Here is a 24,384-nt window from a genome sequence, read left to right as displayed (position 1 = left end):
GAGACAAGATTTTGAGTATCAGCTGGATCCGTGCAGAGATAGTGTTGCAAAGCACTCTGTGCTGGCATTACGGAGTGGCCAAGCTGGGGTGTAGGGCTGGATGCCAGAGGGAGCAGATCATTCACAGGCATGCAGGTCAGCACTAGAGTCTTAATGTGAGCTGAAATGGGGACTCAATGGAAGGCATGGAGCAGTGGTGTCGCCTGTGAGAACCTGAGGAGGTTCAACACCAGTTTAGCTGCAACGTTCTGGATGAGCTGCAGGGGTCTTACGGCAGAGGTGGCAAGTCCGGCCAGGAGTTTGCAATATTTCAGTCAAGAGATTACAGGTGCCTGCAGGAAGCATGGGCATACCCTCCTAATTTGAAGGAGGAACCTGCAGGTATGGGTTACAACGTGATATTTGCTAAGAATGACAGCAGGTCATCAAGGGTTACTCTGAGGCTTTTAGTGGTCCAAATAAGGGAAATGGTGGCTGTGTCCAACATGATGACAGAGAGGTCTTGGAGTAGATGGGATTCCCCAGGTAGGAACAGCAACTCTGTTTTGCTGAGGTTGAGCTTAGTGTGGTGTATTGCCATCCTGGATGTGATATCTACCAGGTGTGCTAAAACGGGAGAGAAAAGGTGAGTGTCAAAAGGATAAAGGTGATAGGAGAAGCAATGTGAGGATATCTGAGTGATCTGGTGTTGCAAGAAGAGCAGGGAACATAAAAGGAGCTCTGAGGAAAACAAATGATGAGTATGCATGGAGCAGATCTAGATCCTCTCCACTAACCCTGGCAGGAGTGATTTGTCAGATAGGACCCAAACCATGAGAGAGGACAGTCACTTGTAAAAATGGAACTGGTCTATAATCCATTTTCACAAGGGTAATTTCACATGAATTGACTTCTCTACCACCATTCCGTTCATATTTCTTAACTGCAGAAGTTTTTATACAGATCGGTACATATTTGTACGTAGCTAGGTTTCAAATGTGAGGTGGAACTTGCTTAGTACTGGTCCCGAAGTCCCTCTGGTGGCCAGTTTCCTTTAAATCTAGACGCATCTGGAGAATATTTTGTTTTAATAACCTACGTAGTCTTTGGAATCGGTTTAGATAAGGGAGTAAATACTTAAGCTTCGTTTGGGCGTCAGCTCTTACTGGACTTGAACATCATATAAAAATGAATTCGCCACTGAGAAGTCTTGGATACATGCGAAACGTGGTCTAAGTGAAACCTCTCGATACTCCGTTTCATTGCCTTACATTAAAAATGGTGCTTTCCTTTACGTCTTCAGTTGCTTCTGTGCTGGACTGATCTGTTGAGTAATAATTTGTTCCCTCTCCCGGTACCACTCCTACATGTACTTTTCAATTTCTCACTACGCTTTTCAATAGAAAACATACGCGTGGCATGACCCACTCAAACGTTAGAAACAAATACCTTACAGATTCTGCTAAAAAGTATGTAAACAATGATGAATTATTGATATAAAACACATCCGAAACAATGCGAAAAAGGAAATATTTTATTCGAATATGATTTTTTTTTACGTTTATGGTCACCTTTTATATATTCACAAAAAATGCATTTTGATAACATGCAATAAAGCAGGACTATCAACTGCGCATGAGCACAACATAGTTCCTCTGGTCATCTAAGCGTTTCTGCGCATGCCCCGTGAGTTCAATCGGAAGCACGGATTGAAAAACAGCGGGCTGAAACAGGGTGGTCAAACTAAAACATACTTAAAGATACATAGGAATCGAAGACGGAATTGTTTTCCGTCCGGACAAAATTATCAATTGTTGATTTTCAACTTCATTCGTCTCCAGCGCACACCAAGAAATGGCGGACAAAGAAGGTACAATGAGCACGCCTTTTCTGCGTGCGGTCCAGCCGGCGTTGTTCTTTGCAAGCACTCTAGCTAGCTAGCTAACGCTTGCTGGCTAACATGAAAAATCAGAACATTGTCAATGCAAAAATGATCTAGTTATCCGTTCGGTTAGCCAGGTAGCAGCAAGTAACGTTGCAGTAGCTAACGCTAGCTAGCTGGATTATTCACTTAGCCAGCAAGGTTTGTAGTGAATTCATGTAACGTTGAGTGCCGTTCTGGCATTTTATTGTCGATGCGATATAAACAAACAAGCTGCTAATTAACAGTAGCTTGTATCGCTAGTTAGAGTCTTTATGGGTTTTGCAAAACGCTGGCGATATTGGGCAGTCTTTCAGCTAGTTAATGCTACCTATAGTATGTGTTTGGTGATGTTAGCTAGCTAGCTATGATCGTATGCGTCTCGCACATTCTACGCAGAATGTTTCTGTTTCAGCCATTTTGATGCAATGCTCTGACAGCTAGCAATGCTGCATACTAGCTATGTCTCTAGCTAATGTCGTAATGAGCGTATTTTTGCAGTATGGAAGTAGCTAACAGGAAAACGAGTTTAAGTTGTCTAGTGAGCTCTGTGTTCCTGGTTTGTGTTCTCCTCAATATTGTACACCGCCCATCGCGTGCAAGCTGCAAAAACATCCTTCTTGGGGAACGAGGGGTCGTAAAGACAAGTTACAGAAAATCGTTTATTTTTTCATTCCCGGTGCTTTATTAACTATTGCATGAAGCGAATAAAAACAGTGTTTCGCTCCTTTATAATGGAGGCATCGCACAGCGAATGCTAATAAAGTAAAAAAACCAAATGTTCCTAAGCAGCTGTGATATTGAAAAACAGCGGAAAAAGGAGTCGGTAAGAAGAAACTTTAGTGAGGGTCGCAACCTGTCGATTCATGATTTCAGCGGAGGAGTAACCAGCGCAGTATAAAGACACTGTTAAACAGTTTGACAATACGAACCACGGAGCTATCTGAAGAGACGTCTGGCGACAACGAATAACTGCTCAGCATCCAACAACCTATATTTTCGTGTTCTGCTGCGGTCCTGTCCACAGTTACCTGATTAATTATTACAACCAGTCTCTTTAGTGGCCAGTGCTCAATAACAATCGAATATGGTTCCTATGGTTTTAGAGCATCATGTAGAATTTATTATTTTGTTTTTGCAAAATACATGACTGAATTTGAGAGAGTGAAAACCTTATGAACCTTTCAAGTAAAATTGTTATTTCCTGTTTTTGTTGTGAATTTCTTTCGGGCACATACACGCATATTTCTGCAGTTAGCACCAGGGTTCTACATTAAGGTTACCCCATGCATGATCTGAGATAATTGCACACACGATCGAGCAGTTGGTTAATTGTGGCAAGCGTGCTTACATAGTTTCTCTCTCTTCCAGTGTACGACGATGCCGTGGAGGAGCGAGTTATAAACGAGGAATACAAAATATGGAAGAAGAACACGCCTTTTCTGTACGACCTAGTGATGACACACGCGTTGGAATGGCCTAGCCTCACCGTGCAATGGCTTCCTGACGTCAGCCGGTATGGCATCGCCAAATAAATGCGTTCAATTGTACATGCTGCTTCCACTTAGCGTTAGAACCATATTCGACTGACAATGTTTGCGCCTTTTTTGCCACTGTTCAGGCCAGAAGGGAAAGACTACGCTATCCACCGACTAGTGTTGGGCACCCACACATCTGACGAGCAGAACCACCTGGTCATCGCGAGCGTCCAGATCCCGAACGATGACGCACAGTTTGACGCCTCCCACTACGACAGCGAGAAAGGAGGTGAGTGGTGTGGGATGTTTGAAATGCTATCTCAGAGGAGCTCAGTACAAAGTGAAGCCAACGTCTTTGCTCTGTCTCTATGTAATTTAATTTGTCGTACTGTCGTGTAATGCATCATATCTTGTTGGCACAACCATGTGTACATTCATTATACATGTACATTGGAATTCTTTGTTACACAAGCCAGTTTAGTTTTGTTAGGTGTGGTCATAAAAACTTGATATTTCATGTCAGTTTATTGCTGAAATGTAGTTTTTCTCTCTCATTAGCAGGTAAGCCCATCCTCATCCAAGATGTAGTGAGACTGGCTGTTTGTTTGGAAGGCAAACGGCATCACGGGCGGGCGGGGATTGGAGGGAAGGCTGGTCATTTTGAAGTGAAAAAAAATGCTGGGTGAAGTATTCACTTAATGGGACGTCTAGTCATTCTGCTATATCAAATCAAGCTCAGTTCTAAAAGTATGAAAATGCTTGCATCTTTCCAGTCTGGCTGTGGTTATCAGTGCTGTTGAAATGATTTGCTATGGTGTTTAAAACAGAAAAAATATCCATTCAAGCTAGATGAACTTGATGAGTGGATGGCTCGTAGTCACATATTAGCAGAGAAATCATATTACTTTTCTGGCTAGTTACATGTAATAAGCAAAGATGAACCAATACTGCATCTTGACTCAACAAACCATGAACTAAACATTTATGGGCTTACTAGCCTATGTATGCAACATCCCAATATTATATCTTCATTTGCTACCTAATGCGTTATATCCATGGTCTCCCTCTTGCGCCTGTGATGGCACTTAACATGAGGTTGGTTTATCTACTGACTAATACCATTGGTTGTGACTTATGATATGTTCTTGTCACTGCTCTCTGCTGTTATGCAAGTCACTGTAAAGGGGTATCTGGTAAATGTTAGTGTATGTAATGCAACCTGCCTCAATGTTAAATTTTCAATGAAACAAAGCCGTTTCTCTTATGTGGTTCTTAACTTCATGATCAATATACATGCATAGTGTGAAACACTGGGGCAGGTCTGGCTGCAGGGTTTCTTACTATAGTCTCTGTTAGAATTTGGTGGATTTGGCTCTGTGAGCGGAAAGATCGAAATCGAGATCAAGATCAACCACGAGGGAGAAGTGAACCGGGCCCGCTACATGCCCCAGAACCCCTGCATCATCGCCACCAAGACGCCCACCTCCGACGTGCTGGTGTTCGACTACACCAAGCACCCCTCCAAGCCAGGCCAGTAGTTCTGCTTTCTGTTCAAGTCTGCTACCGGGAGTTTTGGCTACAAGTGTTAATGGAACGCACTTTGCCTTTGATGTTCATCCTAGGCCATCCGTTCGTGTGTTTGTGTGCATGTGCGTGTGCGTGTGTGTGTGTGGTTGTGTGCGTGTGTGCGCGTGTGCGTGTGTGTGTGTGTGTTGTGTTTACGGCGTTGTTGTTGAGTTCCTGACTGGCGCTGCGGCCCCCTGTAGATCCCAGTGGCGAGTGCAGCCCAGATCTGCGGCTGCGGGGGCACCAGAAGGAGGGGTACGGCCTGTCCTGGAACCCCAACCTGAGCGGGAACCTCCTCAGCGCCTCTGACGACCATGTGAGTGTCTGCAGTGCGTCATTTTTTCCCCCAAACTGCTTTAGCACAAACCACGTCTCGTAGCAACAGACGTTCGGAATTGATTCCATTGGTCAACACTGTCAGAGCGCTGGCTTAGTGTGCCTTTGCATTGTAATAATACGATTAGAAAATAAATTTGAAAATAAGGCCTTATGATTTTGTAAATGGTTTTTCCCTCCCCACCTAATTTTCCTACTCTGTGCTATGTTATTAACTGCTTAATATACATGGACTAAATGTAATATGAATCTAAATGTACATTTTGAAGGATCCATTCCATGGCATGTCATTTGCAGCAATCAACTCAACAAGACGTCTTCAAATACAGTTGACAGTCAGATCAATTCGCAGTAGAGATCCAAGGAATTCTAGCCAGTCAGCACGCGTTAAACTATACGCAGTGCAGTAAATTGAAAAGACCAAACTCCAAGCACAAACAAGAATGCAGCGTACATTACATGGCAGTTTAATCAAACGTCTTCAAATAGCAAATCGCGGTAGAGATCCAACGAATTGTAGCCAGCCTGCACGCGTTAAACTGTACTTAAAAGCTTAAAAGACCAAATTCGGCGCCGCTACTCGAGCCCCATTTAACCAATCATCCTGTTGACCAGTGCAACTACGGGGCGTGGTTTGCGCTATAGTGGTTTGGGGAAAAAAATGACACATCTGCAGCAGACATCTTGTGCAAAGATACACACACACACACAAATCATGACACACACGCACAGACACATACACACACACATTCACACACACCTGCACCCACATGCACAACACAAATGTTTATTAACACATGCATAACACGCACACACACAACATGAACATGTGCACACACATACACAACACAAATTTGTATTTACACACACATAACACATGTACACAAACGCACACACAGACAACAGGAACACACAAGCCAAATGCGAACACACATAGGCATCACAAATGCATTTACACACACAAACACACGTGCAACACACACACACACACATACTCACAGACATATACACTTTCTCATATACACATGCCACATGCATACACATCGCAACAAACATGCACACACATTAACCAGTACATACATGTGTGTGAAAACACAGCTGCATTCTCTTTATTCTCAAAGCACTAGTTAAACTGAGCTTGATCATTGGGAGAGAGAGTTTATTGTTTACTGCCTGACTAAGGGACAACCTAGATATGCTAAATGTATATTGTATCTTACGTTGTATCATTTCATTTTGGTTTTGGCTAGACAATCTGTTTGTGGGACATTAGCGGAGGACCGAAGGAGGGCAAGATTGTGGACGCGAAGACGATCTTCACTGGGCACACGGCCGTGGTGGAGGACGTGTCGTGGCACCTGCTCCACGAGTCGCTCTTTGGTTCCGTGGCCGACGACCAGAAGCTGATGATGTGAGCTCCTCAGAACATTAGCTCTGTTTAACTGTTTGCAGCTGTTTATTTTCCAGCCCTATCCCTTCGGCTATGACCACTGTCACATCATTTAAACGCAAAACCAAAAAATGCAAGTGTGCACGCTGAAGAAGGCACTGCTTTTATATCCCTGAATAAATTGCTTGGCAGTAGATGTGTGGACTGGCTGGTTAGTCGATTTTACAATCTGTGAAAACTGACATGTATGGACATTGATGTTGAGAAGTTACAAGGTCCAATATGGCTCGATATGGTAATGGCATCAGTTTAAAATGTTCCACAGATGGGACACTCGCTCGAACAACACCTCCAAGCCCAGCCATTCGGTGGATGCTCACACCGCTGAGGTCAACTGCCTGTCCTTCAACCCCTACAGCGAGTTCATCCTGGCCACTGGCTCTGCAGACAAGGTGCTTGCTTACTGCTTCTTCTCAGCACCACACACGGCCACACTGCAGATAACTGCACACACTACTGTGTACACTGTATGCAACCAAAGCTGTGTTATAGCTGCAGTGCACACAACCTAGGCTGTGTTATAGCTGCAGTGCACGTAACGTAGACTGTTATAGCTGCAGTGCGCGTAACCTAGACTGTGTTATAGCCACACCACACACAACCTAGGCTGTGTTATAGCTGCAGTGCACACAACCTAGGCTGTGTTATAGCTGCAGTGCACGTAACCTAGACTGTGTTATAGCCACACCACACACAACCTAGGCTGTGCTATAGCTGCTGTGCTCACAACCTAGGCTGTGTTATAGCTGCAGTGCACGTAACCTAGACTGTGTTATAGCCACACCACACACAACCTAGGCTGTGCTATAGCTGCTGTGCTCACAACCTAGTCTGTGGTTGCAGGGTAATAGTGTGCACTATAGGGCATGTAGTTGGTATTGTGGAAAACTGTTGTAATCTACTAAACTAGAAGAAAAACAGCATTGATGTTCCTTAATCATCTCTCTTAGACTGTTGATGAATCATCAGTGTTGTGTAATAAATAAAAGCCCACATTTACTTGCACTCATAGAGAAAAGCCTCCAGTTATTTTACGCTCCAAATTAGCATAAGAAATGTCAGCATGTGGTGGCCACTAAAAACTACACCCAAATAAAATGTTTACAATTTCCTTGGAGCGCAAGTGCCTGTTCTTGTTCTCCATTCCCTCGTATGACACTTAAACCGTGGACCTTACTCGGAGGCCTCTTTGGTGTGTGGTCGTGTATTCCCTCCTGTGGTGATTCCCGATGTTGTTCGGCTCTGAGTTTGGCCTCTCTCTCCTCAGACGGTGGCTCTCTGGGATCTGCGTAACCTCAAGCTGAAGCTACACTCCTTCGAGTCGCACAAGGACGAAATCTTCCAAGTATATATTCCACTGAGCATGAATTGGCTTCTTTCCCTTGTCTTAAGACATTAACTCCAGTGTCATAAAATACAGGAATTTGTGCGTCCTGTTACCTGTGTATAGTTTGTAAATGTGTTGTGCATCGTCTCTGAATGCGATGCTGTGATGCTTGTTCATGAAGCAGTTACTCATTTTTTGGATCAATACCATATGCACAGCTAAAACCTCTAGTTATTGCTAATACTAGTATTAGTACCACTACTAAAAATGAATATACATGCTATATCTTGGTTTACCCAGGGTAAAGAACGTAGCCCTACTATACGATGGATTCCTATATTTTTTCAGAGAAAGTTTATCACACACCATGTATAGACAAGCCTGACACAATCATAAACCTCAATGAGGGTATTTGTAAACGAAACATTATGTATATGTGTTTATTATTGAATCGTGTTCTTGTGTTGGACTTTATTGCACTGACAGTGAATTACTGATTTCTCCGGCAGGTGCAATGGTCCCCTCACAATGAAACCATCCTGGCTTCAAGTGGAACAGACAGACGGCTCAACGTGTGGGATTTAAGGTGAACATTTTAGTCCCGCTCTTTTTCTAATGGCATCGTCCTGCTAAATAAAAGTTCTAACCTTGCACCTCCTCCTTCCTTGTGGGGTGTGAAAAGTCTCCTCTCTCTTGTCTCCTGTCTAAAATGCACCTGGGTGCCAGGAAGGCCAAAAATGACTAATGAACGGCAGTGGTCTGAGACACTCGGGGTGAAGTTGTTTGCCGTTTATGGAGTGCAGTTGGCTGTGAGAAGCACGTTTGAGACATCACCTGTACACATGTAGCTGTTTGCAATTTCCTGTTTTTGGGATCGGTAACATACTACTACTGTTGACACTACAAGTACCACTACTTCCAGAAAAAAGCAATGTACAGGCTGCATCTTGGTTTACACAATTCCTTTTTGGAATTCAGAAACTACTTCTAAGGCTCCAGATCATTACCGAACACACATGACTCTTAATCTCCATGAACAGTAATTTAGACTGCAGACTCTTAGTGGACCCAGTGCTGGAGATGTAAGTGGGTGTGACTGGAATGGTTGCCTCTCTTCCTCTAGTAAAATTGGAGAGGAGCAGTCGGCTGAGGATGCAGAGGATGGACCTCCTGAGCTCCTGGTGAGTTGTGACATCACACGCAAGCAAGCTGCTTCCATTTCAAGTTTGATTGCCTGAGCTTAGTAAATGTTGGTTGACTGTAGTGGAGAGCTGTCCATGCAGTCTGTAGTAATGGGATCAGATTAAGTTAGGGGGTGTGGCATGGAAGTGAAATGAAGCTTTGCTTTAATGTTTATCTTCCACTCCTGCGCAGTTCATCCACGGTGGGCACACAGCAAAGATCTCAGACTTCTCCTGGAACCCCAATGAACCCTGGGTAATCTGCTCTGTGTCTGAGGACAACATCATGCAGGTTTGGCAGATGGTAAGTGCCAACTGAAATCCCTGGTGTCTGTGAGCACTTTAGAGAGAAGAGCTGGCAGAAAAGTAGTTGAATAATTGTAATTAAAACCATTTGAAATCAATGATGGGAGATTCAGGTATGACACCAAAATGGAGCTATCAGTAACTCACTGCTTTGACCAATTACTTCTGTTCTGTTGTGAAGAGCAAAACCTTTTAATTGGTTCAAATATGGACAAAATGTTTGGTGATGATGCCTCATTATCCTATTGCTAGCTTGCAAAATATGGACTCCCTTCACCAATGACAAAATTGGCTGTAAAACAATCTACAAATTTAATTATGCAGATACTTGACTATTTAAAGTTTGAATGGATTGAACTGGATTTAGAGTGACAGGATCGACTGTTTCCATTTAAAAACATTTTAGTACATACATTTTTTTGTTGTGGCGAAAATATTTTTGGGGTTATTCTAATGAAGAAAAAACTTTTTTTTTCCTGACATTATTACAAGTATGTGAACTGTCTAGCAGTGGATTCTTACTACACATAATTTCAGGTTGGCCACCAATTACAAAGAAAATGTGTAGCATGAACAGTTTCACAACTAATCTGTATTACTGAGGATTTTAGTGATGCATGACAAGCAGCTGGCAGTGTAGCATCTATATTCATTCATTCACTCATAATTAGCCAACTGGGCTTAAGAGGTTGTAGGTTTGGTTGCCAGGTTGAGACTGCTGCTGCCATTGTAACTTCAAGCATTGCGTATAAGCTCAATTGTTTTGGTAAAATACCCAGCTTTTTAAATCTTATGTATAAAAAACTGATATTACATTTCAACAGCTTAATGTTCTCCTAAGTGCTTAACTGCATATGATTCAGTCCCTTTCTCCTTTCCAGGCGGAGAATATCTACAACGATGAGGAGCCAGACACCCCGGCCTCCGAGCTGGAGGGCCAGGGTTCGTAAACCCCCCCCTCCCTCAAATCCAAATCGCAACCCTGCAGGGCTGAAGGGTCTGTGTAGGGGTTGGGGTAACTTACCCCTCACCTCCCAGGCCCCCTGTGGCTGTTCTGGCCAGTCTTTACCTGAATAGATACAGCAGCTCGGATGCTGTCTGAAGGGCCAATGCTGGACTAACTCATGGCCAAGTTTCACCTTTAACTTTTTTGTTTTCCTTCTTTTTTTTTTGGTGACGTACATTGTGACATTTCTGTAAGCTGGTCTCAAAATGAACAGTATTTATCCATCTTTCTTTAAAAAAGATACTTTGTTAAACACAGGTGGCAACTTGTAACATTATTTAATGACCTCGGTATTGCGAGCTGCAGTTATTTTAATTCCATCTTAATTTTGGCCGCCACATCAGAAGAGCACATAGCATAATTACCTTCTCCCTCCAGTGTAATTACACATTACACATGTGCAAAACATGGTATAAAAATGCAATAAAATCTTTCGTATCAACTTAATGGAATTGTAAAGTTTTTATAGTGTTAAATGTATGATGAATTGATACGTCTGACAGTGCGCTGAATGTATCTATTCTTGAATTCATATTTCATATCAAATTTGTCTCAAACAACCCCACTCTTGAGCAGTCATGAATACAGTGCATATTGATGCTATGCAAATACTGTGTAGGCATATAAATTAAAACCAAGACATGAAGTAATGTGGAAAAATTCTACAAAATGTTTTATTGAAAAGCATGACAGGACTATCAACATTTTACAATCAAAGGGAAAAATGGGCAAATTTTGAAAAATAAAAAGCTTTTTTTCATCTTAAAAGGATTAAGTTGACTTTTTCCCCTCTTCTTTCACAGTTAGTCTCATGTACAACCTGCAGAGGTAGATTTCTTGCATAACCTGAGAAACAAACTGTGGCATTGCCAAAGAAAGAGGGCTTCAGGAGGTTGAGGGAACAGAGGCTGGGCACATCCACTTCAGTACCATCCATCATCCCTTCACTCAGGTTTTCTAGCGGCCAAACAATCCAAAATGGCGGATAAGGAGTAAAATAAAGAGAGAAAAAAACTACACATTCTGACTGCAGTGGCATTTCTAGAAAATGAAGTACTTTGGGGATTACAGAAAGCCCTCACATTCCAGATGATGACTGGAAGTTTTAGGTTGAAAGTGTAAGACCGCCTCTAGTAATGGACAGAGGGCATTTTATTTTGTTTCATCCAATTTGTCACTACATTCAATTAATTCTATTACAATTTCATTTTTGGACTGCCCCTTTAATGCATGGGTGTCAGAATCCAGTTCTGGTGGGTCAGTGTCTGCTGGTTTTTGGTGTGTTTCGCACCAGTAAAGTCATTGATTGGCTGAAGAATTCACACACCTTCAAGGCCTTGATTGGTTGCTGACTGAAAGGAAACGTATACCTGCAGACACAGTGGCCCTCTACAAGTTTGACGCCCCTGTCTTAAAGTGAGGACATCCACTGTAAGAAATCACATTTTGTATTTGACCTGGATTGTTCCAGTAGTGTATCAAAGGGGGGTTGAATATTGGGGGAAGAAAAAAAAAAACCCCCAAAGATGGTAAAGCTGAGCTGCTCATGTCATAAAACAAATAATACATGAAACTAAGACATGCAGGCCATAACATCATAGAACTAAAATGACAAGCACAAAGTTTTTAAAGTTTGTGAAGACAGGCCAGACTTTCTTAGTACATGTATTAAGAGGTGAAACTTCTGGAATTGTGTATTACAAAGCATGCGGTCAGTGGAAAACCTACATGCATTTCTTGATATTATTTGTTTCCCAGTATGAAGCTCTGGCCTTACTGTGGTGGAGATGGTTTTTGCTCCCATCCAAATTTGACTGCCAGTTCAGGTAAAGCAGGTTACTTAAGGTACACTGCTTTTTACAATTCAAAGATGCAGAAGATCCAGAAACATGGTTGCGTACCATTGCTCCATAAAATATTTCACCTCTACCATTCGAGACTCAAGTACTATCAGGACGAAGATTCCCGATACCCAATGGTTTTAAGAAACAGGTAGCAAGTATGGCTCGTCAAAGCACTTTTTCACCAAGATTTAGAACGGTTGCGGAATGGCAGTCCTGGAGGGGTACATCTCTGGATTTACAACTTCTGAGTCTGACATTACTTATTGAATAGCCCAGTTATTTATGTGCTCTGGCATTTATTAATAATTTCATGATTGCTAAACACAAACAGTTGTTGTTAGACATGTTATTGTGGTCTAATATATGTGTGGCCTATGTTGGTGTATAGAGTTAGCCAATTAGCTAATGGAGCCGGTGAATTTGGCGTAAACATAACCGAGAAAAAGACATGTCCCTCCAGGAACAGGGTCCCCCACCCCTGATTTGGAATAATACTGCTGCACGTGTCTGAGAATGCACTTTGTTATGCCTTCTTCCTGTGTTACAGGTATTAAACACATAGAAGTTCCCGTTCGTGTTCCACAAGGAACTTCACGAGGAACCCAAACTTCAAAACGTTAAACGTCAAAAGTGCAGACACAAATATGACCACCAAATTTTGTGTACTGCAATTGACAAGACATTGGAATTAACGGTATGCGTACTGAGCAAAAATACGTTTCAAAACAGTTCACGACCAAGTGGTGTCTTAATGCTGGTGATGGAAGTGCACGAGAGAGACAAAACTCCTTATTCATTCAACTGAGGAAAATATGTTCATATCTATATATAGCATTCTTATATTGTTTTATTAAAATTTTCATAGTCAAAAGGCCGTAGTGGCTTCAGATTACCCTGCTCAATAATTATGGGAGTATGGGGGAATATATGAGGGATGGTGGTCTGCACAGATATGGGGGTTCATTCCTCTCTGCAGACATTAGATTCTCTCTGCAGTAAGCCTGAGGTCAAGGATCACGGTCAAAGTCAAGTTAGCAGCAATGACATCACTAAGACACTTGAGCAAAATGTGACATTCCACATGTAGATGCAGTTTTTTGTCCAATGCCTTAATTGGTTTAAGAAAAACCATCAATAAGTATAGCATCATAATTGATCAAGAAAGGCCATTAATATGGGTGTGTACATTTCCTTCAGCTACTGCTGATTCAAACCCTGGAATAACCATGTGTACAGAAAGTGAAAGTGGTTACATATTTCAGTGGTCAATGATGCTGCCAACCTGCAAGGGGTCACAGGAGGGAACAGTAGCAGTAAAGGGGGTGTGGGGGAACATTGGGGATCAATTCCATTTCAATTCAATCAATTTAGCAAATGGAATTGAAACTTAATTCATGCACTAAAAAATGCCAATAATGTTCTATGAGCATTTTTAAAGAATTACTTGAATTTGAGTCCATTGGCTAAATTCCTCATTTGAAAGGGAATTGATCCCGATCGTTGGTGAAAATTAATCCCCATTTTTCCATTCATGGTTGCCAGTAGAGGTAAGAAGGTAGGAAGGCAAGTTAAATCACTTGTTGACACCCACAAAAAAAGCCAAACGTAAGCTTGGCAACATGTGAGAAAAGCAGTATTTCTACATTCATCAATTTGGGTCTCCTCACATTATTTCACATTGTCAGCAATTATTCTACAATGCCTTTAAGTTCCTCTGCAACATTAGCATTGAGTGCAATGGCTGAATTAGATACATTTTATTTGTGTGCATTTCAAAGTTTAAAAAAAATCACATTCTGTATCTTCAATATAAAGGATTAAAGACATGAGAAGGCAGAAGCCAAAAGAAATAAAGAATTTTAGTCAACTTAGTTTAAGAGAGGAAACAAATAATGGAATATACCAAGGCCCATGACACTACACTGAGATGCTAACGTCCGTCAAGGTTAGCATGGTGATACGTCTGAGAACTGAAGACTGAATCTTTTGGAATGTAAAACATTTAATTTGGACCCTAACCTATACTGCATCTTGCAAAACGCTAACTGGCACATATTCTATAAAACCGTAAGTTTCCCAAACACAATGTTATAGATACAGCACAATCCCATCAGTACTGTACAGGCTGTTCTGAGGAAATCAGAGATAATTTAACATTTAAGTCAAGCTGTGAACCATCATCACACTTCAGTTGTGCCCAACAGCCAGGACAGAGTCTACACTTTCCCCTTGATTTAAACAATGGCTGATGAATATTTTAAATTTTATGCTGTGTGTTCAGTATGACTGATCCTCAGCAAACTATGCTACGAAAATTCATTAAAATACTATCAACATAATAGATTAAGTGTGACTAATTTCATATAGCCCTATATATTTTTTTCTTAAATGATCTTAAATTTCCTCTGAAATGTTAATTCACATGAATATTAGTGGCGAGAGCTGGAATCGTCAGTTGGAAAGAAAAAAATATATAAAAATGAGGCAGATACGCGCAAGGAAAGTTCAGAAAAAAGTACAAAGCAAGAACCTAAAGCTAAAGCATCACAGCTGCCCTTCACCACATGAAGTTTCCTAAGAAAATACAGATGTAGAAAACGGGAGAATGAAATCCTCACCACAAAGCTATATATTTACCATGTACAGAGCAAAGTATTATATTCACTATTGCAAGTATTCTTCTTACTTTATCATTAGTCATTACACAAAAATATATATACCTCCAAACAATAGCCCATTTGGGGCCTGGCTCAGTTGACAAGGGGCTGTACCTGGGCAGAATTAGAGGCAGAGTCTTCCTCTGATTCAGGGGGAGGAGGCTGTAGCCCCACCCCGTCTCTGTCAGACTCCACCCCTTCCTCTTCGGAGGACTGCCCGTCAGGCTGGTCCTCCAGCTGCAGGCCAGGGGGTCCAGTCCCCTCCCCCACCCCGCCCCCCTGTGCGGGGGAGCCCCGCAGGCCCTCCAGCGTCTGATTGAGATCGTTGCGCTCCCTCTGTAGGGCCCTGCACAGGTTTTCCAGTCTCTCCAGTTTTGCCTGGAGGGCCTTGTAGTGCTTGTCCCGCACCGTTTTCTGCAAGGACAGATACAGAGACTGAAAAACAGGAGCTGCAGTTGAAGAGTGACACCATCAGAAACTTTGTCAGTGAACTACAGCTGCAAACAACCCCACCTGGCCCAGACAAACCTGTGTAACCCCAGTACTGACAATGCCAAAATCAGTGCTAAACCTGCACTGAATACAATAGAAAATCTAATCTATTTGTAAAGTGCATTTCACTAAACATCTGTCACAATATGCTTGACAATGGAACCCAACCTAAAATTCCCACAAAGGCAAGCCTAGGATGACAGGGACAAGGGAAATTCCCTAGGAGGGCAAACGGGAAGAAACCTTGGTAGGGAGCAGACTCAGCAAAGGGAGCCCATCCTATGGCTGAATCAGACTGTGAACTCAGTGACCTACGTAGTCAATTTTCAAATCATGGCTAGATCGTGGTAAGCACTAAAATGGTGCATTGGATGCCATTCATCCCCAATATAAGAACATCTTCTGTAGTATCTGCATAGAGTTATGCCTATTTGACTTTATATTTTTGGAAGAAAATAACTTTAAAATAATAGAATGGTACACATGTACAGTCAACAGCCAATGGGGTAACCACAATAAAATAGGCACTTAGGTATTTAGAATTAGCCCCAAGTGTACTTCTAACCAATAACTTACAGCAATATACAATTTAGGCATTTGGCAGAAGCTTTTAGCCAAACTGACTTGGAAAAGTGCATTTGAGAGTGAACTCAAGGCTGGTCCACCTCTGGACTCAAACCCTGTGATTATAAACCAAACATGCTAACCACAACACTGCAGTTCTTAATTTAATTGATTCAGGTTTAACTTCCAAACGGGGAAAAAGCAAGATACTTAACATGACCTACTACACAAAAAGTTCAGCAAGAAATTATCTGCTTTAAGATGGTCTGCCAAACAATCTAATGTAATCATGTTGTATGAACTGGAACCGTAATCTGTGAACATAAAAACTTTTGTATAGTTCAAATAATGCTGTGTCATGCTGCCTAGCACAGTGAAATGTTTAATGAACTACCTCAAACTTAATAACTTATGCAAAGCTACTTGAGTAGACTGTAACTGTGCCCTTAATTAGATGAAGGGTGATCCATACAGTTCTGCTTTCTTGTTGTTTTACATAAAATTAATTGACACAGCTGGATATAAACTAAATTCAGGTTAACTCGACAAGGGTACAATGGCTGTGCCCAGACTGGGAGAAGAACCAGCAGCACCGGAATTACAAGCCCACGTCCCCGGCCATTGTGCCACACTGCCGCAGGCCGTCACTCGCCCCTCTCCACCCCCACCACTCCGCCTGCTTCACCTCCTCAGCCATCTGCAGCAGGGCCTGGTTGTTGTTCTCCCACTTTGTACGCCACAGCATCGTCTCCTTCTCCAGCTTCTTGATCTTCTTCGTCATCTGAGGAGCAAAACGAGGGTGAGTAAAAGCACGGCGGAAAACAGAACCTCCAGGATCCTGACTAATTTCCCCCTTCTGTCCTAGTCTGGACATTAATGTATAGAAGATGGCTGATGAAGACGTTTGTTCAGCTAGGGACAGCAAAGTCGTGTAAAAATCCATCCATCCATCCAACTTCTCCATTTCTTTCATGGAAATAGGGGGGTAGGACAGCTCCCATCAACTTAAAAGTCTGGCCGTTTGTTCATTGCTTTTTATGCTTGCCATTTTTCCTGTATAACAGTACATGCATAGGGCCATGCTCTTAACATAAACAACATTTACAATTTACTTAGTTTTTTGAGATAATTATAAGATCCTTGAACAGAGTCAGAATCCACCCACCTTCTCCATTTCTTGCCGGAAAGTAGTGAACACCTCATTGCTCTTAGCAAGGGTAGTCTGGAACTCCTCAAATTTGTCCATGTACAGAGAGAGCTGCATTGAGATGGGCGAAGAGTCAAAATCATTGCGCAACTTCCACTGCTGGTGTGAATGTCAAATCAGACATTATACTGAACTACCAGATACTCAACTCCCACATTCCATCCATCCCTTCTGCTTCTTAACTAAAGGACGTTCTGGTTGCCAAAAGGAGTTTCTAGCGCTATGTTCAGTAATGGACGTACAATATTATCATATTGTACTTGACCATGTTCCTGAATACATTTTTAGAAGGTGCATCAAATTGGAAGGATTTGGGAGACAGAACTGTTGATCTTGACAGATGCAGAGCAGAGGATGCAGTAGTAAGGGCCAATGGAATCAGTAATCAAATCTCTGAGTACTTCCAATAGATAGAGAGTATCCATGCAAGGAAAGGGTGAGAGCACAGAAATTTGGGACAGTACCTGCTGTTTGAGCTGAGATTCCTGCGCTTTCATCACCTCACATTTGTGTCTGGACTCTGTAGCTTCCTTCAGGAGCTGGAAAAGGAGCAGGGCATTTTGGTCAATTCTGGACAGCCAAAGGGTTTTTGGTTTTACCTTAAAATAAGCCACCAGTTTAGACTTAAACCAGAACATGTGGGTCTACCCTGTAGCTTTAAAAGAGCACTGCGTAACAAAACACCAGCACATCCTGTGGCTCGCCAAGAACCAGGGTTGGGTACCCTCTCTTGAATAGCCACTTGCACCAAAACAAAATGAACAAGCGTACTGAGCAAATTAGCTGAACGAGTTTTCCCAAAATGGCCACGTGGCACAGGCAGACGCCATGGAGGCTCTCGGCAAGACTCACAAAATCTCTTTCCCTCTGGTGCTTCTCCTCCACCTCCCTCATCAGTTCAGTGGTCCTCAGCAACTTGGCATCCACCAGCTGCTGCTGCAGCTCCTTGTGCTTGAATACCTTGTCTATGTGCTGGGAGGTGAAAGGGAGACCGACAAGCCGCTCAGAATCACATCTCAAGGGTTCCCAATCAAGTCAAATGTACATTTTCCCATGACTTATTCAATGACATTTTACAAATACGCGTGCGGTTCTGAGGATATCATTTTCAATAGTCAGCAAAGCCTTTGTAAGGGAGTGATAGCTGCTTGTGGTCTTCACTCCCTACTGAAGACCTTGCTGAAGCTAAAAGTTTTTTAAAAGACATATTAATATTTATTTCCACCATAGAAGAGATGCTCGGTTCTTTCTTTCCGGTTTAATTATATAGCTTTACTTTGAATGCAGATCCAGTTGCGGTAATAATTTGAATGCATTTTGCCAAAGGAGACTCATACACCTTGGAAGCGTATGCTACTAAGACACAATCTAATTGCCAAAACATGTACTGTGAGAGAGATTATGACTTTGCAATAATATCTGCAATTAAAAAAGAAGAATACTCATTATTCCATTGCACTAATCTATGCTGATTTACTGAAGAATATATCTCACAACAAATACTGCTTGTTCGTATGTAAACTTTATAACTATAGTTTTCTTCAACAGAAAAAATAGGATTTTATGAGAGTACAGCAATGGGTTGTAGCATTACTGAATTAAGTGTGTGCATTATGTTTATTTTAGCTTCTCATCAACCTTCTCATCTGCAAAACAAATTGTACTTGCTCAGTTTTCTGGTTTTAAATTCATCACATTGTTCCAATAATAAACACCTATCTACTCAACCGATAACATCAAAGCTAATGAGTTTGCTAGACAGTGACAAGAATGATGTTGTTATTTCTGTCTTACTGAAATTCCAAGTTGGTTTTTAAAAATCCACACCGATCACACAGGATCAAAGGTGCAGTTCACAGTGATAAACCCACCCACATTTGGAAAGTCAATATTTTATACATTCCATTAGATTAGAGGCATTTAACAGATGCTCTTATCCAGAGCGACTAATACAACTAGAGCATGTTTTACATAGTATACATTTATGCAGCTGGATATATACTGAAGCAATTCAGGTTAGGTACCATTCTCAGGGGTACAACAGCTGCATCCTAGTTGGGAATCAAACCTGCAACCCTTCAGTTACAAGCCGAATTGCCTAACTGCTATACTACACTGCCAACCCAAATTTCTGACCAATCATACTGACTCGGTCAGGTGGGTCTGTGATTCAAACAAAGTCCAGGAAAGTGGTTGAATAGCGAGATGGAGGGTGCTTGTGAAATACATCACAATTCTACAAACAAATACAAATTCTACAAACTCAGCATCAGGCCTATCAGGCTCATCCCTGCTGTGGCCCCCGCTGGTACGCAAAGTGCTACTCCCAGACAGCAAGGCAAGATCTTTGAGATGTTTACACATCCGACCGTCTTGGTTCTTGGAGACCGATTCTTCATGCAGGTTGACTCACCTCCTCCCTGAGTTCGTACTGCTCGATGAGCTTCTTCAGCTTCTCAGCCAGCTCGGCGTTCTCCTGCCGCAGCTTGCTGTTGTGCACGTTGTGCTGCTCCATCTGGACCTCAATCTCATTGAGCGTCATCTGAAAGTGCAACGTGGCCTCCTTGCGCCTCTCCTCGTACTCCCGGGACTTCTGGGTATTTTCCTCCTGCACAGAACAAAAACATTTTAAACAAACACACAAACCTCACAATTTCTGGTTAGACAAACCCTTGTGTAAGAGAGTGATACGATACAGAAACACAAGCAATTGATCAATTAGTCAGAAGAAAATGGGTAGGGTCAAGCTTGCAAGCATATAAAGTCCAATTATAATTATTTTAAATCCGTGGTACGTGTGACATTTTTTACATCCTGACCTCATAATAGGAGGGTATGGTTGGTTACTTCCCTGAAACCAATCATATCCTTGGAGGAGGGGGGTTATTGAGAGAGGTGTATTTCTATTATGTAATCAAGGAATAGAGGAATAGCTTGTGGGATATCCTGTCCAAGTCTGAATTGATATGGAGGTATGGAAAATCCATGAAATCTTCTCTAACTGAGCAGCAAGGTGCCTGCAGGTACTTGCAACCGTATCCTGGTGAGCTGTAGGGTCTGCTGGCTTTTGTTTACACCTAAAAATCAACAACCAGTTCAGAGCCAAGAAACCAGCTGAGCTGAGTAAACTTTGCAATGTGACTTCAATTGGTCAATAAAGTGCTGATTGACTACAAAACCAGGATATTCTGTGGCTCTCCAGGACCAGGGTTTCAGATTCCTGGCATAATGTGACCATACTCAACTGTTGCACCAGGAATAATAAAATAGGGATAAAGCAGTCATGACTTCACCTTACCAGAAGAAAACAGTGAGGACATCCACCCACTACGGAGTACACTGATAACAACCAATAGAACGCCAACAATGGCTGGTGGACACTTCCTGGCTACACTTCCAGGAATCCCAATACAAATGACTAAGAAGCAGCCAGAGTATCCACCAATCACCATCAATGTTGTTCTATGTGTCGTGTTTCTATGAGTAAGGCAATATGGTGCCGGACGTATCCCTTTTCACAGTCCCCGGTGCAGACCGGGCTCTCCCCACCGCACCTTCAGTGTCTTGTTGTGTCTCTGCAGCTCCCTGCACAGGCTCTCCAGCTTGCTGCGCGCCAAGATGGCCTTGCTGTGCTCGCCCTGCAGGTGGATCTTCTCCTTGACAATCTGAGACTGCTTCTTCTGCAGCACCTTCATCTGTTTCTGCATGCTCCGGCTCTCCTCCAGCTGCAGGATGCAGAAAGCGGGGAGGCCCGTCAGTCATTCGCCAGGACGGAGAACCCCAACACCCCCCACCCCAATGTGGCCCATTACATGCCTCTCAACCTCAACCTGAGCCATCCCACCATCATAATGTTCCCTACAAGACTATAATTCAAGTCTGTCATTCATTATATGTAAACCATATTAAAGCCAGGTATAAAGCCATTGCTAAACCTTTTTAAACCATTTATCATACAGGCATCAGTCAGACAATGTTAAAACATGTGATGCTGCTAAGGGAGCAGTTATTATATACAATAATAAGAACAACAACAACAAAAAAATCATATATTCCCTTAAATAGATGGATTTTACTCTCATAGTACAGTTCATGTTGATTTGTATCCAGAGAATGAAGTCTTGAATTGGCAAACTGCCCATGCTCACCAGGTCAGCGTATTTCTTGCACAAGGCAGCCAGTTTCTCCTCTGGTGATGCCAGCGCATTCAGAGCTTGCATTAGCAACAGCACCTCTTTGCCTGTTGTGAAACAAGAGATAGTCAATTCATAGCACAGCATTGTATAGCCTGTCACCTCTCACCTCAGTGTCCATTCATACAGCATGACACTAACATTTACAAAGATGCTACAAAACAATGTTGATGAGATATAATGCATTAGTTTCCAAGAGGAGATTAGTCTGTCAAACAGCCCTAAACACAATCACTAAAAATATATATGATGTGCCATGGATACATATACATACTACCACTAATACTTAACAGGTAAATAAATATTAATGCTTTTAAAGTGATTTTGTGGATAAACTTTACCAGGCGTGAACATGTTCAAAATATTGATTAGAAATAAAATTAATTGTGCCGTTTAAACACTTGTGTCACATGTCAACCAAAAATTATCCCAAAGCCTACCTAAACCTTTCTTTTCCTTTGTTTTTTCACCGTCAGGGTCGAGCTCTCCATCGGGAGGGTCGATACGGCTGTCCTCGCGCCCCGGGGTCTCCCCTCTGGACTCCTCGCTGCAGCAGGCAATGGACAACTCTCCAAGGCCTTCCAGTGCATCACAGCTGGGGCTGTCCAGGTCAGGGAGGGAGCCACTGCTCCCCAAAAGCCCCTGGGCAGCCACCTGAATCCCGCAAACCCCTGCTGTCTCCATGAAAGTGCTACCAAACTGATCCGGAAAGACAGCGAGAAAAAGATTGGCATAATCGTCACATTTGAACTTGAAATTAATCTACAGAGAGACTTAGACAGAGATTTTTAAAAAGTTCCCATCTCCAGTAAGCAACGCAAATCGCATAAATATATATGATTTTGAATTTGATAGATTATAATTTAAAACTTTGTATTGTATTTAACGTTAAATACTGCATTCATCGAGACAGTATTCATAACGCCTGCGAAGTTCAACCACGTGGTAGACAGCACGGCATCAATAGCAGCACCGTCCACAACCACATGGATGGCGCAGGATCTTAGTTGCAAATGCCAGATTGCCAGCGCTAAATCCAAACAGGTTAACGTGAAGTCGAAACTGAGACTGGTTTTACTAAGGACATTAGCAAATGCCAACCGCAAACTATTGGTACACCAATCCCCGCAAACAATCTATACAACTTGCATCTAGCTCGCTGACGACGTTAACACAGGTATCTCACGAACCAGTTTTTTGAGTTACTGCCTGTTCCCCGTTTTTATTCAAAGCGTTTGCAAAGTACGGCTACATTATACAACATTAGCATCCACTAGCTGTAATTGACTTAGCTAGATATACAAAATGCATTGCTGGCTTCATCAGCTAACCACCCACTTCAGCTCTCACACAACACTGAAAGTATATTACGCAACACATTATTTACAAGAAACTGCGGCTAGCAGGAGAAACGAGTGAAAAGAGAGGCCACATACAGACAGTACAAATAACAACTTTAAACGAGTAAAAACAGGTCACTGTTACTAGACAGATGGTTAGCTGGCGTTATCAGGTTGATGACTGAATATGTAGCTTGTGTTAATTCGTAGCACGTTTCAAGGCTAGCCGTCAAGCAGTTGAAGAGTTGTGTTCATCAGCTATCGTTAGTTGAATTTGCGATTTATATAATCCCTTTAGGGCCTTGATGTGACAAGCAATTTAGCCGGGTTGGCCAAATTGTTAACATTACATTAGCCAGCTTAGTCTAGCTACCTAGCTATCGTTAATGAGACTGCTTTCGTTACATAGACAAGAACGATAACATTAATGTGTAACCAGATATTTAGGTAGACCAAGCTCGTACAAAGTTCCTGACAGAATGCTCAACGGTGTGCGTGCACCAGCTAGGACATTTCCTAGAAAATAATGTGTCGCTATGCTAACTTAGCTAGTCTACTGGCTATTAAAAGACGTGAGCGCAAATACAACCTGCTGAGGACAGTCCACTTCTAGCTAGCTTGCGAGCTATTAGCAGCATTTCCTGGTTTTCAAATGCTCGCTTTACTGACTCACCAAATACTGTCACCTGGACATTCAAACTACACCTTTGATTTCGGTTGATTCCTGCGTTAACTATAAAACTGTACAGTTTAAAACAATGTGAGTATAACAATTGGTACCTGGTTGTTTTCTGGGTTTAAATCGACCCTGGCATCAGAGTGCGTCGCCATGTTGTGACGAAATATAAAGTGGGAAAATATCTAGCTAGATAAGAATAGGGGAGGGACTTCAGCAAGAGAAACGACAGCGAATCCAGCAGAGTTATAACAACTACCTGTATGGGTTATATATTGAATTTGCGGGGCAGACCTTTCGCTCACGTTAACGAGTGTTTTTGTCGCATGGCCATTGCGTGAACATAACGTATCATCATCGATGCTGATAGAATTGTTACAACTAATAACCGGATTGATTACACACTACATACCAGCCGACTTGCTTTTCATAATGGGTCTTCCCTCGGCTAACGTTAATGCTTTCAAGTATATAACCTAATTAAACTATATCTGTTCAAGTTAATGTATCAGCAAGGCTCACGATTAACTTGGGAGATCCTGAAGTATACAACTTGAATAAACTGTTTAGATTACGACCTCCGTTTCTGGCATGGTCGCCTTCAACCTTTGAACGTAGTTTCTGCATTGAACAAGTGCACACGAGGGTTCAGTTAATCAGACAGACAACAAAATGTTACTTTTGTTGGTTAATTAAAATAAAGGCCTGTATTCAAACTACATTGGACAATACTTAAATTACTAAAATAGGTAGTACATTAAGTTTGGCTGGGATACAACCAACATGTGGTTTACAAGTACATGCAAGTGAAATACATTTTCTTCTCAAACTCAGGTTAGCAAGCTATTTTAGTGCTTGCTG

General features: G+C 42.2%; 2 protein-coding genes across 6 annotated transcripts; one reads left to right on the top strand and one right to left on the bottom strand.

Annotated features, from left to right (window-relative positions):
• The first annotated feature begins 1,645 nt into the window (after nucleotides 1-1,645).
• Nucleotides 1,646-10,997, top strand: rbb4l (retinoblastoma binding protein 4, like). 4 transcript variants are annotated; one of them, XM_035410818.1, is made up of 13 exons: nucleotides 1,647-1,849; nucleotides 3,272-3,416; nucleotides 3,522-3,667; nucleotides 3,937-3,939; nucleotides 4,735-4,908; nucleotides 5,145-5,260; nucleotides 6,531-6,691; nucleotides 6,996-7,122; nucleotides 7,998-8,075; nucleotides 8,567-8,643; nucleotides 9,181-9,238; nucleotides 9,432-9,542; nucleotides 10,426-10,997. In XM_035410818.1, the coding sequence occupies exons 1-13, from the start codon at nucleotides 1,834-1,836 to the stop codon at nucleotides 10,492-10,494; spliced, it is 1,281 nt and encodes a 426-aa protein (XP_035266709.1). In that variant the 5' UTR covers nucleotides 1,647-1,833; the 3' UTR covers nucleotides 10,495-10,997. The 4 variants fall into 4 exon arrangements, with proteins under 4 accessions (XP_035266710.1, XP_035266709.1, XP_035266706.1 ...); XM_035410815.1 differs by having other exon boundaries at nucleotides 8,564-8,643; XM_035410819.1 differs by lacking the exon at nucleotides 3,937-3,939 and having other exon boundaries at nucleotides 1,646-1,849; nucleotides 8,564-8,643.
• A 200-nt stretch (nucleotides 10,998-11,197) lies between these two features.
• Nucleotides 11,198-23,769, bottom strand: txlng (taxilin gamma). 2 transcript variants are annotated; one of them, XM_035410813.1, is made up of 10 exons: nucleotides 23,628-23,769; nucleotides 21,948-22,206; nucleotides 21,463-21,554; nucleotides 20,869-21,039; nucleotides 19,728-19,922; nucleotides 18,167-18,286; nucleotides 17,779-17,853; nucleotides 17,273-17,365; nucleotides 16,793-16,888; nucleotides 11,198-15,465 (listed from the first exon to the last, which is right to left on the bottom strand). In XM_035410813.1, the coding sequence occupies exons 1-10, from the start codon at nucleotides 23,676-23,678 to the stop codon at nucleotides 15,145-15,147; spliced, it is 1,473 nt and encodes a 490-aa protein (XP_035266704.1). In that variant the 5' UTR covers nucleotides 23,679-23,769; the 3' UTR covers nucleotides 11,198-15,144. The 2 variants fall into 2 exon arrangements, with proteins under 2 accessions (XP_035266704.1, XP_035266705.1); XM_035410814.1 differs by lacking the exon at nucleotides 23,628-23,769 and adding an exon at nucleotides 23,521-23,590.
• Nucleotides 23,770-24,384: the final 615 nt, after the last annotated feature.

Source organism: Anguilla anguilla, chromosome 3 (assembly GCF_013347855.1).
Source record: "Anguilla anguilla isolate fAngAng1 chromosome 3, fAngAng1.pri, whole genome shotgun sequence".
In the NCBI taxonomy this organism is placed as follows: Eukaryota; Metazoa; Chordata; class Actinopteri; order Anguilliformes; family Anguillidae; genus Anguilla; species Anguilla anguilla.
This window is presented reverse-complemented; position numbering and strand designations above follow the sequence as displayed.